Genomic DNA, 16,611 nt, shown 5'->3' with positions numbered 1-16,611 from the left:
AAGGGAGGGAGGGAGGGAGGGAGGGAGGAGGAAGGAAGGTAGGAAGGGATGAAGGAAGGAAGGAAGGAAGGAACGAAGGAAGGAAGGGAGGGAGGGGAGGGAGGGGGAGGGGGGAGGGAGGGGGGAGGGAGGGAGGAGGGAGGGAGGGAGGGAGGGAGGAAGGGAGGAAGGGAGGAAGGAAGGAAGGAATTAAAGGGCCAGAGCAATAATACAGCAGTTAGTATGCTTGACTTGCATGTGCTCAACCTAGGTTTCAATCCCCAAAACCCTATAAGCCCTCCAATTCCTTGAGACCCTCAAGAAATAAACCTTGTTGGATGTGACCCCCAAAAAAAAAAAAAAAAACAAGAACTTAATATTTAGAAGACAAAATTAATATTCCAAGTTGGATTTATTGTTTTCAGGGAGAAGGCCACAACCAGTAATGCTCAGTGATTACTCCTGGCTCTGCACACAGGAAATCATTCTAGTGGTGCTCAGGAGAACATATGGGATGCCAGTAACTGAACCCATGTCAGCGGCGCATGACATGGCAAGCACCCTACCTGCTATACTAACACTCCAGCACAAGTCTTAACTTTTAACTCCATGAAACAATTCAGCTTCCTTTTTTTGTTTCTGAATTACACTCAGCAGTGCTCAGGGGTTACTCCTAGCTCTGCACTCAGAAATCACTGGTATGCCGGAATTCAAACCACCATCTGTCCTGCTGCATGCAAGGCAAACACCCTGCCAGCTATGCTATCGCCCCAGCCCCACAATTCAGCTTCTTTCTTTCTTTGTGGGAGGGAGTTTGGACCATGTCCAGTGGCATTCAAGGATTACTCTTGCTCTGTGCTCAGAAATCACACCTGGCAGGTTAAGGGGGGGTGCTGGGGATGGAACCAGGGTAGGTTCCAGATTGGCCATCTGCAAGACAAACGCCTTACCCCCAGTTCAATTCCAGGCACTGCATAGAGTCCCAGAAGTGATCCCAGAGCACTGAGCCAGGAATAAGCACTGAGCACTGCCAGGTATAGTCCCAAAATGAATTTATTTTTTTGTTTTGGCTTGGGGACCACACCCAGTGATGCTCAGAGGTTACTCCTGGTTCTGACCTCAGGAATCACTCCGGGAGGGGTTTAGGGGACCATGTGGGATGCCAGGGTTCAAGCCCAAATCAGCTATGTGTAAGGCATAAGCTATGTGTTAAGTGTATTCTATGCATAACCACACCTGGCAGTGCTCTGTGATCTGGGGTTACTCCTGGCAGGGCTTAAGGACGGACTACATGAGAAGTGGAGAATTGAACCTGGGGTCAGCCATGTGCAAGGCAAATACCCTATCTACTATACAATCACTCCTGTGTCATTCTAGGTCTTTTAGTGCTCACCAAAGTCTAAGATACTTGATGTATTCAGAAAATTTAACAGTATGGGGCCCGGAGCAATAGCACAGCAGGTAGGACATTTGTCTTCCATGTGTCTGACCCAGGTTTCATCCCCGGCATCCCATATGGTCCCCCAAAGCCAGCCAGGAGTGATATCTGAGCAGAGAGCCAGGAGTAACCCCTGAGCACCACGGGTGTGGGCCAAAAATAAAAAAAAAGAAAAAGAATTTTAACAATATCATTCTTTATTGCAATAACAAAATGGGAATTCTTCACCCTTCCCTCTTTGAAAAGCCTCAATTTAAACTTTATGAATCATTTGTTCTTTGACGTATGGTTACTTCCGGGGGGAAGAGATGACATTTAGCAAAGGACATGTGAGGCTGTGGGAAAAGGGAAGTTCTTGACCACAAGAACCAGGACAAAACCCCTGGCCCTGGGAAAAAATGCCAAAAATTTCTGGTCTACTGCAAGGCAGTTAAATTTTCAGTTTTAGATGATTCTGTTATAAGAGCACATACCATTTTCTGAAATACATTACAAAATTGCAAGCTAATCATGTGCTGGCATTCATATGAATCCTTGCTAAGTGATGGTCGCCAGGGTAAATATGAATATATTTCCCCTTGAAACTGGTATAAGCTAACCAGTCTTGAAAATTTTTATATTCAAAAACAGAACATCACAATAGCTAGGCTCAGTGATGGTACTTACATAATAAGTATTTGGACTTGTTTATTAAGCCTTACAATGCTATGTGCTCTGAACTTTTATTTATTTATTTAAGTTTGGGGGGGGGTCACACCTCATGGTGATCTGGTCTTACTCCTGGTTCTTTACTCAGCTGACTCCAGGTATGCTCAGGGGACCATACAGGATGCCAGAGATTCAACCCCAGTCGGCCACATACAAAGTAAAAGCCCTACCCACTGTACAGTAACCACTGTGCAGTATCCTCTCTCGTACTCACTCCAGCCCCTCAACTTGAATTTTTTCTTTGTTTGTTTTTGTTTGCACTCAGGGGTCACTCCTGGCTCTCCGCTCAGAAATCGCTCCTGGCAGGCTCGGGGGACCATATGGATGCCGGGATTCAAACCACCGTCCTTCTGCGGCAAGGCAAACAACCCTACCCCATGTTACCTTCTGGCCCCTAAACTTTTTTTTAATGTTTTTTGGAGTCATACCAGCAGTGCTCAGAGGTTACTCCTGGCTCTGCACTCAAGAATCACTCCTAACCCAACTACAATCATGCTTGTAATCATGGTGCTTAAATAAAAATTTTATATCTATTAAAATAAAATACTTCTTAAATAAAAATAGACATGTTACCCTGTGAAATATATTGTAAAACTAAGCACAAAATGGCATGAGAATGACAATTTTCCACTGAAAAATGAAATTTGAGCAGCAAAGTGTTTATATGTTATATATGTTTGTGTGTGTAAAGCAGAAAGTAGGATTTTTTTTTTTTTTGGTTTTTGGGCCACACCCCATGACGATCAGGGGTTACTCCTGGCTATGCACTCAGAAATTGCTCCTGGCTTGGGGGACCATGTGGACACCAGGGGATCGAACTGGGGCCCATCCTAGGTTAGCGCATGCAAGGCAAATGACCTGTCGCTTATGCCACCACTCCAGCCCCAGAAAGTAGGATTGCTGGGGGAAAAAAATTACTCCTGTTGGCTTGCACAACCATATGGGATGCCAAGGATCAAATTAGAATCAGTCAAATGCAAGGCAAATGACCTACCTCAGGGTACTATTGCTTTGGCCCTAGAAATCCATTGCTTTTAATGTAAAATAATCACTGTTATTAAAATCACCTTTAGGGGGACTGAGATAGACAGCAGGTAGGGTGATTGCCTTGCATGACACCTATCAGATTTGATTTCCAGTATCCCATATGGACCCTAAGCCAGCCAGAGTAATGCAAAGCCTGGCTAACCCCTGAACACCACAGGGTGCGACCCAAAATCCAAAATAAGTAAAAGCCTTTTCAGTTTGAAATTAAAGTCCAGGGCTGGAGAGACAGCACAATAGGTAGAGCATTTCCCTTGCATTCAGCTGACCCATGTCCAATCCCCCGCATCCAATTGCTTGGTCACCCAAGCCTGCCAGGAGCAATTTCTTTTTTTTGTTTTTGTTTTTGTTTTTGTTTTTGGGCCACACCCAGCATTGCTCAGGGGTTACTCCTGGCTACCTGCTCAGATATAGCTCCTGACAGGCATGGGGGACCCTATGGGACACCGGGATTCGAACCAACCACCTTGGGTCCTGGATCAGCTGCTTGCAAAGCAAACACCACTGTGCTATCTCTCCGGGCCCCCAGGAGCAATTTCTAAGTGCAGAGCCAACAGTAACCTCAGTTCAATACCGCGTGTGGCCCATAAACAAACAAAAAGAAACAACTTATGTTCAAGCAGGTAAAATGTAGAAGACTCACTTAGCTTTCTAAAGTTCACACAGACATCGAATAAATGAATAACATACCTTTAACAATCTTTGATGTTCAAGTTAATTATAATTTAGCAAATTCAATAAAATTGCTAACTTCAAGTCAGTGGATAAATAAATGTGTTTTAGTACTTGCTTTGAAACAATGAAATTAGAAATATCAATAAAAGTGAAGGTCAGGGACTGGAGAGATAGTCCAGTGGTAGGGCATTTGCCTTGCATGCAGCAGACCTGGGAGAGACCCGGTTAGATTCCTGGCACCCTATATGGTCGCCCAGCCTGCCAAGGTTGATTTCTGAGTGCAGAGCCAGGAGTAACTCCTGAGCACTGCTGGGTGTGGCCCAAAAACCAACCAACCAATCAATCAATAAATAGTTTAAAAAAAGTGAAGGTCAGGGGTCAGAGCGATAGCACAAAGGTAGGGCATTTTGCCTCGCACTCGCCAACCCGGACGAACCCTGATTCGATTCCTGGTACCCATATGGTTCCCTGAGCCTGCCCGAAGTGATTTCTGAGTGCAGAGCCAGGAGTAATCCCTGAGAGCTGCCGGAGAGACCCACCCCCCCAAAAAAAAAGTGAAGGTCAGTGGGCCAGTGAGATATACAGTGGGTAGCGCACCTTACCTCTATGCCCACAACCAACTCAAGTTTGATCCCTGGCATCCCATATGGCCCTCCAAGCATCGCCAGGAATAACTCTTGAGTGCAGAGCCAGGAGTAACCCCTGAGCAAAGGGGAAGGAAGGAAGGAAGGAAGGGAGGGAGGGAGGGAGGGAGGGAGGGAGGGAGGGAGGGAGGGAGGGAGGGAGGGAGACTTTCAGTCAGTGAGATAACTCAAAGTACTAGTGAACAAACTTTGTATGCTGAAGGCTTGGTTTCATTCATAGCACCTCCTGGTCTCCAGAGCATGGTGTGACCCAAAAAACCAAAACCAGATAAGGCTTTTATGTTTACATATAAGCATATCAAAGAAGGACTATATGACTGACACAAAAAAACATCTTGGTATTACAGTTGTATTTTTAATATCCTTCACATTTGATCCAAGAATAGTTATTTTTCTTGCCAAAATAAAAAGATACTTTAAAATATGTTTTACTGGGGCCCGGAGAGATAGCACAGAGGTGTTTGCCTTGCAAGCAGCTGATCCAGGACCAAAAGTGGTTGGTTCGAATCCTGCTGTCCCATAGGGTCCCCCGTGCCTGCCAGGAGCTATTTCTGAGCAGACAGCCAGGAGTAACCCCTGAGCAATGCCGGGTGTGGCCCAAAAACAAAAACAAAAACAAATATGTTTTACTGGGGTCACATCTTAAACCATAGATTTGCCGAGGCCAGACAGATAGCATTTAGGTAGGGCATTTGCCTTGCATGCAAAGAATGATGATTCGAATCCCGGCATCCCATATGGTCCCCGAACCTGTCAGGAGTGATTTCTGAGCATAGAGCCAGGAGTGACCCCTGAGTGCTGCCAGGTGTGGCCCAGAAACCAAAATAAATAAATAAATAAAAATAAACGTAAATTTGGGCCCGGAGAGATAGTACAGCGGTGTTTGCCTTGCAAGCAGCCAATTCAGGATCAAAGGTGGTTGGTTCGAATCCGGGTGTCCCATATGGTCCCCCGTGCCTGCCAGGAGCTACTTCTGAGCAGACAGCCAGGAGTAACCCCTGAGCATCGCCGGCTGTGGCCCAAAAACCAAAAACAAAACAAAAAAAAAAACAAAAAAAAATTAAACGTAAATTTGTCAACTCTATATTAAGGAACACTTTTTTCCAAGAGTAACTACATCACAATTTCTCTTCCTTTTTTGTGTTGTTAGTGGTTGTGGTGTTGATGGTGACTACTGCATTGCCAGAGGGTTGAACACACTTGGTTGCAATATAGTGAAGGTCCAAAACATGCTGGGGAGCCAGGGATCCCAAACAGAGGGCCACTGGGATCACAATGGGGCAGGTGGTGCAGAACTGAGGACTGAAATTGTTGCCTCAGTATTCTACATTAGCAAGACAGACGCTTTTGACACAGCTATCCCCAAGGTCCTCATCATATTTCTTAGGTAGACTGTATATGTTAGACATATCACATTGACATCACATTGGTATGAGTGAAGATTTTGGTTTGGGGCCATACCCGGCGGCACTCAGGGGTTACTCCTGCCTCTGCACTTAGAAATCGCTCCTAGCAGGCTCCAGGGGAACCATCTGGGGTATCAGGGACTGAACCTGGGTTCGTCCCCGGTCATCGTAAAGCAAGGCAAATGCCTTACTACTGTGCTATCACTTCAGCCCCAATTTTCGCAACTTTTAACCATGTTTTTTTTGTTTGTTTGTTTTGTTTTTTGGTTTTTTTTGGGCCACACCCGGCGGTGCTCAGGGGCTACTCCTGGCTGTCTGCTCAGAAATAGCTCCTGGCAGGCACAGGGGACCATATGGGACACTGGGATTTGAACCAACCACCTTTGGTCCTGAATTGGCTGCTTACAAGGCAAACGCCGCTGTGCTATCTCTCCGGGCCCTAACCATGGTTTTAAATACTCAAATCTTCCCAACTCACAACACTGGCTGCTGTGTACCAATCAGACACCTTAACAAAGTAGTTAACTGATGCTTGAAAAGTAACATAGTGTTACAGGGAACATTTACAGAGAAAAAGAATAACATAGATGTGAGTAGAAAGTATGTCCCTATCCCCATAACTATGTACCTTTGAACAATTTCCTTCCTTCAGCCTACATTTTATATTTATGAGTTAAGAGTGATAGCACAGTGGTAGGGTGTTTGCCTTGCATGCAGCCAGCCCAGAACAAACCTAGGTTCAATGCCCAGTTTCCCAAGACAGATCCAGGTTCAATCCCTGGCATCCCAGATGCTCCCCGGCCTGCCAGGAGCGGTTTCTGAGTCCAGAACCAAGAGTGCCGCCAAATGTAGCACCAAAACTTAAAAAAGAAATGCCAATTTTTTTCTGGTTTGGGATTACACCAACCAGTACTCTGGGGTCAACCCTGGCTCTGTATTCAGGGATCACTCCTGGCAGTGTTTTGGGGGCCATATGCTTGATGCTGGTCATCAAGCCTAGGTCAGTCACCAGCAGGGCATATACCTTTTTTGGGGGTGGGAGCACACCCAGCAATGCTCAGGGATTACATTCTTCTGGCTGTTTTCAGAAATTACTGACAGGCTTAGGGGACCAGATGGAATTTCAGAAATCAAATCTAGGGGCCGGGTAGGTGGCGCTGGAGGTAAGGTGTCTGCCTTGCAAGCGCTAGCCAAGGAAGGACCGCGGTTCGATCCCCCGGCGTCCCATATGGTCCCCCCAAGCCAGGGGCGATTTCTGAGCACATAGCCAGGAGTAACCCCTGAGCGCCAAACGGGTGTGGCCCAAAAACCAAAAAAAAAAAAAGAAATCAAATCTAGGTTGGCCATGTGCAAGGCAAAACACTCTACTTGCTGTGCTATGATTTTGGCCCTAAGGCAGGTCTCTCAAACTCAAGGCCTGCGGGCCGTTTGCGGCCCTCCATACAACATTTTGTGGCCCACGGCCGGTCTTCAAATATCGCAGTATTCACGATTACTGGCTTACCGAATAATCGCAATAAAAAAATCGCATTAGTAAGAAAAAAAATTGCGGGCCCGGAGAGATAGTACAGCTGCGTTTGCCTTGCAAGCAGCCGATCCAGGACCAAAGGTGGTTGGTTCGAATCCCGGTGACCCATATGGTCCCCCGTGCCTGCCAGGTGCTATTTCTGAGCAGACAGCCAGGAGTAACCCCTGAGCACCGCCGGGTGTGGCCCAAAAACCAAAAAAAAAAAAAAAAATTGCATTAAACATTCGCATACCCCGAGCAGTTCCGTTCGGGGTATGCAAATGTTTAATGTGATTTTTTGCGATTTTTTTTCTTACTAATGCGATTTTTTTATTGCGAATATTTGGTAAGCGAAATCCCTTATGCGGCCCTGCCTCACCCCGACTTTGCCTCCTGTGGCCCCCAGATAAATTGAGTTTGAGACCCCTGCCCTAAGGCAAGTGCTTTACCCACTGTTCTATCTTTCCAGCCCCAGTAATTCCAATCTTTTTTTTTTTTTTTGGGGGGGGGGGGGTCATACCCAGCAGTGCTCAAGGGTTATTCCTGGCTCTGTGATCAGAAATCGCTCCTGGAAGGCTCGACGACCATATGGGATCAAACCAGGAATCAAACCCGGGTTTGCACAGGTTAGCCGTGTGCAAGGCAAATGCCCTACCACTATGCTATTATTGCTCTGGCTCCCAATAATTCTAATCTTATGAGAATTATATAATGTTCAGTACAGTGTATGACTCGTAGAAGACACTCAGAAAACAGTATTATTCAGTTGTTACTCTTGGAAAGCCCTTAAAAGCAAAGCATATTTATTCTTGTATCTCAGTTGTACATTCTACTATTACTAAGAAATAAAATAGGGGCCGGGTAGGTGGCGCTGGAGGTAAGGTGTCTGCCTTGCAAGCGCTAGCCAAGGAAGGACCGTGGTTCGATCCCACGGCGTCCCATATGGTCCCCCCAAGCCAGGGGCGATTTCTGAGCACATAGCCAGGAGTAACCCCTGAGCGTCAAACGGGTGTGGCCCAAAAAACCAAAAAAAAAAAAAAAAAAAAAAGAAATAAAATAAATGAAGGCAAGAAACATCACAGTTAAAAATAAGAATGAGGGGGCGGAGTGGTAGCACAACAGGTAGGGCGTTTGCCTCGCATGTGGCCACCTGGGACTGATCCAGCTTCAATCCCCCAGCATCCCCATATGGTCCCCGGCCTGCCAGGAGCGATTTCTGAGTACAGAGCCAGGAGTAATTCCTGAGCACTGTCAGGTGTGGCCCAAAAGCAAAAAAAAAAAAAGGGGGGGGGGTCGGAACGATAGGGTCGAGCATTTGCCTTGCACGGCCCAGGTTCAATCCCCAGCATCCTATATGGGTCCCCAAGACTGCCAGGAATGATTTCTTAGTGCAAAGCCAGGAGTGACCCCTCAGCACTATTGGGTGCAGCCCGAAAGTCAAAAAGCCCCGTCACTAAAAAAAAAGAATGGATTCAACACATGCCTATATAAGAACAAAGATTATATATAATAGCCTTTAAAATATTCATCAGGGGCTGTAGAGATAGCATGAAGGTAGGGCATTTGCCTTGCATGCAGAAGGATGGTGGGTCAAATCCCAGCATCCCATATGGTCCCCTGGGTCTGCCAGGAGCAATTTCTGAGCGTAGAGCCAGGAGTAACCCCTGAGCACTTCTGGATGTGACCCCAACCCCCCCCAAAAAAAATAAAAATACTCATCAGAAGGCTAGGGGTGTGGCTCAGCAGCAAAAATGCATACGAGTAGCCAGAGGGCTAGTACCATGGGTAGGGTCTTGCACACAGCCAACTGGGTTCGGTCCCCAACATCCCATATGGTTGGTCTCTGAGCCCACCTGGAGTGATTCCTGCGCACCAGAGCCAGGAGTAACCCTGAGCAGGTGTGGCCCAAAACAAAAATTGAAGAAAAAAAGATACAACATTCAATGGGGGGGGGGCAGGAACAGTTCAGTGTCAGTACATGCCATGCATACACTGGAGGTCGGTTTAATACCACATATCCACCCACTACCAGCACCACCAGTGTGGTCCAAGCAATGAGCCCTCACATTGAATCAAATGCCCAGCTGACAAGAATTGAAGGGAGTGGCTCCAAGCCATTTGGGCACTGTATGGGAAGTCTAATAAATAAGTAATAGGAATGGAGAAATGTTAGGAACAGCAGGGAAGGCACTTGCCCTGCAATCAGCTGACAGGGTTCGATCCCTGGCACCTCATATGAGCTCTTTTTTTTTTTTCTTTTTGGTTTTTGGGTCACACCCGGCAGTGCTCAGGGGTTACTCCTGGCTGTCTGCTCAAAAATAGCTCCTAGTAGGCACGGGGGACTATATGGGACACTGGGATTCGAACCAACCACCTTAGGTTCTGGATCGGCTGTCTGCAAGGCAAACACTGCTGTACTATCTCTCCCGGCCCTCATATGAGCTCTTAAGCATCACCAGGAGTGAATCCTGCCAGAGGTAAACCCCGAGCAGAGCTGGCCGTGGTCCAACCCCTCAAAAATAATATATTTATGATTTATTATCAGTAAACACTCAGTTATTTTGGAAGGGGCCACACCCTGTGATGTACAGGGGTTATGTTCTTCTGGCTATGTGCTCAGAAATTGCTCCTGGCTTGGGGGACCATATGGGACACCGGGAATAGAACCAAGGTCCATCCTGGATCAGCCGCATGTAAGGCAAATGCCCTATCACCATGCCATCACTCAGGCCCCTAAAGGTTTAGTTTTTTTATTTATTTTACACAGTCAGGACCATGTAGCCTTCTTTTTATTTGGTTTTTGGGCCACACTCGGCAGTGCTCAGGGGTTACTCCTGGCAGGCTTGGGGATGCCAGGATCAAACCTGGGTCCACCCTAGGTTGGCCCTGTGCAAGGCAAATGCAAGACAAATGACCTACCACCTGCTATCTCTCCAGTCCTCATGTAGGCCTTTGATCACCATGGGTATGGCCTCAAACAAAAAAAAAAATGTAGTAAACATATAGATATGTACTCATTATGTGAAGAGAGCCATTTTCATAGCAAAATACTAATGGCTTTGAGTCTCAGAAACACAAAAACCTTACATCTCACTTAAGTCATGGAGAAGAGATGAAAATACTGTACCTTCAAAAAACTGAAGTAGTGGGGCTGGACACCGTACATTGGGTAGGCTGTTTGCCTTGCATGAGATCAACCCAGGTTCAATCCTGGGAATCCCAAATAGTCCCATGGGCAAGTGCAATAGCACCGAAGGTAGAGCGTTTTGCCTTGCACAGAGCCAACTGGATTTCAAGCCCTGGCATCCCATACGGTCCCCCGAGCCTAAGAGTGATTTCTGAGCTTAGAGTCGAGAATAACCCCTGAGAACTGCTGGACGTGTCCCCCGCTCCCAAAAAAAAAGAAAGCCCAAACCTAACAGTCCCTGAGTACCAATGACTCTGAGTGTAGAGCCAAGAGTTAGTTACTCCTGAGCATTTGGGATGTGGCAAAGAAAAACCCTCAAGTAGTTGCCTAAATCAGGTAGAATGGGCTCCTGGACCACTTGCTTGCACCAGGCCCTGAGTAACATTTTATTAATGTTACTCAACAGCAGCCTCTGAATTTTGCCTTTTACAGAGCAGATGAATTCTTCTCCCAGGCCCCTCCTGCTGATTTAATCTCAAGGCATCAAAAAGGCAAGACTGTGGTTTGAGGCCAGATCCGAAAAATGTCATCTCTACGAACGAAGACAGTCCAGGGCTTTTCAAAACTTGGGTCTCAGAACCGGCCAGGATCACATCTGTAAAGCCAGCCTGGGTCCTCGTTAGCGACCCAATAAGCCAAAAAAACGAGCTTGGAAGGAAGGAGAGCCCTTGGAGAGGGGGGTGGCGGGTCATCAACAAAAGTTCCTATTTCTGCTTCGCTCTGGGGAAAAGGGTTTTGCAAAAGGAGGAAAAGGTAGGGAGGGTCTGGGCAGAGCCAAGAAGGGCTGGGTGCCCTGAGGGTCCAGGCGCAGCCTGCAAAGCTTCCCATCTCCCGCAGCAAGAGGGGTCGGGGTCTCCGCAAAAGCAATCGGGGGGTGGGGGGGACCCCCCTGGGCTTTGCATTACCCCCAAAATGACTCCTGCCGAAGCATTTCCTCCGGGGAACTGAAGGTCACAAGGGCTGAGGGACAATGGACTCGGCGCAGGCCGTAGAAAGATGGAGACGGCAGGACCCGAGGCGCGGGGAAGTCGGGGTGCGGGGTGCGCCCCGACGGGAGAGAGAACGGAGCTGGGGCGACAAGGCGGGGGTCTTGGGGAACCAGCGCCAGCCGGGGGGCGGGTGAAGCCTCCACGATCTGCCCCCCCAGCCCTCGGAGAGGGCCCCCAGAATCGAGGGCCATCACCGCACCCCTCCGGCCGGCCGCGGTGCGCGCGGGCAGGCTGCCCCAAACGGGGCTTTTCCGGGCTCCGGGAGGGGGGGGCCTCTCCGCGGCGGGAAGGCGAGGGCCCCCCGGTCGCTGCCGGGCCCCGATCCGGAGGGGCCGGGCCCGGGGTCCGACACACCCACGCGCCCCGGCCGGGCGGCCTCTGCCTACCTGCTCCTCCTCGGGGCTCAGCTCCGGCGCCATGTCGGCCCGGGGCGCGGTCGCGGGTTCCATCCCCAGGCCGGAGCGGGGCCCCGGGGCGCGGGGCGGCACCCTCGGGCGGGTCGGGGGGCCCCGGGCGTCCGCCGCCCCTAGGCCGCAACTAGGGCGCGCGCATGCCGGCGGGGGCCCGGCTCTGGCAGGACGCGCGGACGCGCGGCTGGACAGATGCTGGGCGCTCGCTGCCCCCGGAGCGGAAACCCTCCTCCGCCGCCTCCTTCCTCGCGCCTCCTCTCCCGGGGCGGGCGGGGAGGCGCAGACCCGCCCGCGATGCGGCCCAGACCGGCCCCGAGACGCGCAGCCCCGAGGCCCTGGAAGAACGTGCCCGCCCCGGGCGCGCGATCGCCCGGCCCGGTCCGCTGGGGAGCCCCGGCGCGGCTGGCCGCTGGCCGCTGGAGGCTGCGGGCGGGCGATCCGGCGATCGGGCCGGCCCCCCGCGCGCGCAGCCCCCGCCCGAGCCCCCCGCGGCTCCATGGAGCACTGCAGCGGCGCGTCTCATTCACGAGCCGGGCGCGCGCGGTCTGGAGAGGCCGCCCGGCCGGGGCGCACAGACACCGGGCAGCCCGGGGGGCCACTGCGCGTGGGGACACGGACACCCCGAGGAGCCCAGGTCGCCGGGCTGGAGCGAGGACTCGGGGCAGCACTTTGGGGCTCCAGGGCTGGGGGCTGCAGCTTCAGCTGCAGGTGTCGGGACCCTGGCCTTCGAGTGGGGGGCCCGCGCGCCTGCACAGTCCCTGCGGGGGTCCGGACATGTAGGAGCCAGCAACTGTCTTGCCCCCGAGCTGCCCCCACATGTCTCTCCCAGGGCCCGATCCGACCCCCTGGAAGGGACTCTGGGCCCCCTGCAAAACTGCACCCCCCAGGAATCAGGCCGCTATGCTATGCAGGCCCGTGCTTTTGCTTTCTGCACACCGCTGGGCCAGTGAGCCTTGGTTCCAGAGTCAGGAGGCCGCTCAGGACTCAGCCTGGTGGGATTCGACTAAATACGTTTATTTCCCGCACGCGGCCCAATAATCAAGCCGTGGAAGATGGGGCCCGGGTGGTCTTCAGAACTGAAAAGGGCGCCCAGGGTTCTGAAGCCCTCACTCTGGAACTTTGCGGGGCAAGGAGTGAGGAACCCCAAGGCTTGCTCAAGAGCCACTGCTTCCTCCGGCTCTCCTGGCTGTGCCCCTGGATCCTGGGCCTCCTGCATGCAAAGCATCCTTCCAGCCTGCAGAACTGTCATTCAGTCCCCTCTGGTGACCTCTAACCTACCCTCAGCTCAGCACCCTAGCAACTGCAACTTCACACTGTCTGCCTCTATTCGAAAGGGAACCCCAGGGGCCAGAGCGATTGCACAACGGGTAGAAAACTTGCCTGGTAAGCAACCAATCTAGCTTCAATCCCAATGGCCCCCTGAGACTGCTAGGAGTGATTCCTGAGGGCAGAGCCATGAGTAAACCCTGAACATTGCTGGATGTGGGTCCCCCTAAAATAATGAGGGACGTTGGGAGGACGATCTAGGCTAGGGTCTATGTGTCTCTCCAGTCTCGAGAGCTATCTCTGTCTCACTCTTCACTAGGAAGGCAGGCTCTGCACAGACTTGGTCACCCAGCACACAGTTACAGTATCTTGTTCTTATTCTTGTGTTTAGGTTTGGAGGCCATACCCTGCAGTGTTCAAGGATTTCGCCTGACTGCACTCAGGAATTTCTGTCCTGACTGTTCCCTGAGAACCATTTGGGATGCCCCAAATCAAATCCAGATTGGCTTAACAGAAGACAAATGCCATACCTGCTGTTGTACTATTACTTCAGGCTCCGTACAGTTACCGTTTCATTCAGTGCTGCAATTCCAGGCTTCTGTCTCTTGGGCCTAGAACAAGTATATGTCCAAACAAAGCGCTGGGCTGTGTGCTGGGTTACCATAGTGAATAAGACAGTTATTTCTCACATATATCAGGCTATGCAATGATCTTTCAGCTATATAGGATGCATAGGGACTGGGGAGATAGTTCAAAAGAGTCTTTTGGCATGGAGCCGGAGCAATAGCACAGCGGTAGGGTAGAGCTTGCATGCAGCCGACCGGGGACAGAACCTGCCAGGAGCGACTTCTGAGCATAGTAGAGTCAGGAGTAACCCCTGAACACCACGGGTGTGGCACAAAAACCAAAAGAAAAAAAAATAAGTCTGTCACTACATGGTCCCCCAGCACCAAAGAGAACAATCTATCAAACACTGAGCTGGAAGTAACACCAGATGTGGTCCCAAAACAAGAACACATATATTGTATATTACCATTTATAGCCAGAGCAAAAGTGCAAAGAAAAGAAAGGAAGGAAGGAAGGAAGGAAGGAAGGAAGGAGGGAGGGAGGGAGGGAGGGAGGGAGGGAGGGAGGGAGGGAAGGAAGGAAGGAAGGAAGGAAGGAAGGAAGGAAGGAAGGAAGGAAGGAAGGAGGGAAGGAAGGAGGAAGGTAAAGAGAGAGGGAAGAAGAATATACAAGATAGGGGCTGGAGAGATAGCATGGAGGTAGGCCCCAGGACAAAACTTTTTATGGAAATATAATATTCATCTGTATTTGAATTTTCATAAACTGAACACATATAATCAGCATACAGATCAAAGCTAAGATGGGGACTGGAGAGATATCACGGAGGTAAGGCTTTTGCCTTGCATACAGAAGGACAGTGGTTCAAATCCTGGCATCCCATATGGTCCCTTGAGCCTGCCAGGAGCGATTTCTGAGCGTAGAGCCAGGAGTAACCCCCGAGTGCCACTGAGTGTGACCCAAAACAAAAACAAAAACAAAGAAACAAATTTGGCATGTGAACAGATTTTTTTTTTTTTTGGTTTGGTTTGGTTTGGTTTTTGGGCCACACTTGGCTCTGTGCTCCTGGCAGACTCGGGGACCAAATGGGATGCCAGGGATTGAACCTGGGTCAGCAGTATGCTAGGCAAATTCCCTACCTGCTGTGCTATCACTTCAGCCCTTAAATAGATTTTGTTTTTTGTTTTTGTGTTTTGTTTTGTTTAATTGGGTCATACCCAGCAGTGCTCAGGGTTTACTCCTGGCTCTATGCTCAGAAATCAGGGACCATATGGAATGCCGGAATTTGAACCATCATCCTTCTGCATGCAAGGCAAATGCCTTACCTCCATGCTATCTCTCTGGCCCCAGCCTTAAATAGATTTTTGTGTTTTGTTTTATGGCCACACCCAGCAGTGCTCAAAGGTTACTCCTGGCTCTACTCTCACGGGTCATTACTTGTGGTGCTCAGGAGATCCTATGAGATGCTAGGGATCTAACCTGGGTCAGCTGCGTTTAATGCAAATGTCCTAACCAAACTACTGTGCCCCTGAATGATTTTTTTTTAATTTAGAAGGCCAAAAGAATAGAAAAAGGCACTTGCCTTGCATATGGGCCAACCCCACTTTGAGCCCCAGCACTGCCAGTATCACCAGATATGCCTTCCATTTCAACCTCCCAAAAATTGTTGTTAGGGGCAAGGAATGTAGCTCAGTGGTAGAGCACTTACCTCTGTGAGACCCTGGATTAAATTCCCCAGCACCACAAAAAATGAATTTTTATTTGATTTTTTATTTTGTTTTGTTTTGAGGCTACACCCGTCATCACTCAGGGGTTACTCCTGGCTCTACACTCAGAAATTGTTTCTGGCAGGCTTGGAGGACCATATGGGATGCCAGGATAGAACTCAGGTCTGTCCCGGGTCAACGGCATGCAAGGCAAACGCCCTACCACTGTTCTGTTACTCTGGTCCCTGGTTTGATTTTTTTTTTGTTTTGTTTTATTTTTGTTTTGTTTTGTTTTGGGGGGGTCACGCCCAACAGTGTTCAGGGGTTACTCCTGGCTCTGCACTCAGAAATTGCTCCTGGCAGGCATGGGGACCATATGGGATGCCGAGATTCTAACCACCATGCAAGACAAATGCCCTACCCCTGTGCTATCCAGCCTCCCCTATTTTGATTTTGAACCACACCTAACAATGTTCAGGGGTTACTCCTAGCTCTGGTTCAGGAAACCATGTGCCCAGCCAATGAACTATCTCTCCGGCCCAATAAGCAAAGTGACAGTAGTGAAACAAGCAAATTACTCTAGGTTAAGCTGGAGAAATAGCAAAAGGGCTGGGGAAATAGCTCAGGTGGTAGAGCACATGGCTAGATGTGAAGACCCTGAATTTAATCTCTTTTTTTTTTTTTTTTTTTTTTTTTTTTTGGTATTTGGGCCACACCCGGCGGTGCTCAGGGGTTACTCCTGGCTGTCTGCTCAGAAATAGCTCCTGGCAGGCACGGGGGACCATATGGGACACTGGGATTCGAACCAACCACCTTTGGTCCTGGATCGGCTGCTTGCAAGGTATACACCGCTGTGCTATCTCTCCGGGCCCTGAATTTTTAATCTCTGACACTGCATGCCTCCCACACATCCCTCAATACTTCTGGATATAGCCAAGAGGCTGACAGTTATGGCTTTGGTGGGCCCCAACATCACAAGGAGTGAGCTCATGTCTCCTGAGCTTTACTAAGTGTTGCAGAAAGAACTAGCATACTGTAGACTAGAGTGAAAAGCAGTTGGGGGGGGGGGGAGAGGAGGACAGACTCTG

At 49.7% G+C, this 16,611-nt stretch overlaps 1 protein-coding gene across 1 annotated transcript in view; it reads right to left on the bottom strand.

The window, feature by feature from the left end:
* The window catches only part of PTPN9 (protein tyrosine phosphatase non-receptor type 9), an 89,370-nt gene extending 77,318 nt beyond the window's left edge, over positions 1-12,052 (bottom strand). The window contains exon 1 of the mRNA XM_049777863.1: positions 11,964-12,052. Within this exon, the coding sequence (XP_049633820.1) occupies positions 11,964-12,026 (63 nt within the window). The 5' untranslated portion in view covers positions 12,027-12,052. The remainder of the gene's footprint in view (positions 1-11,963) is intronic.
* Positions 12,053-16,611: the final 4,559 nt, after the last annotated feature.

The sequence above is a fragment of the Suncus etruscus genome, chromosome 1 (assembly GCF_024139225.1).
Source record: "Suncus etruscus isolate mSunEtr1 chromosome 1, mSunEtr1.pri.cur, whole genome shotgun sequence".
NCBI lineage: Eukaryota > Metazoa > Chordata > Mammalia > Eulipotyphla > Soricidae > Suncus > Suncus etruscus.
The sequence above is the reverse complement of the archived record's forward strand: the minus strand, read 5'-3'. Positions and strand labels throughout refer to the sequence as shown.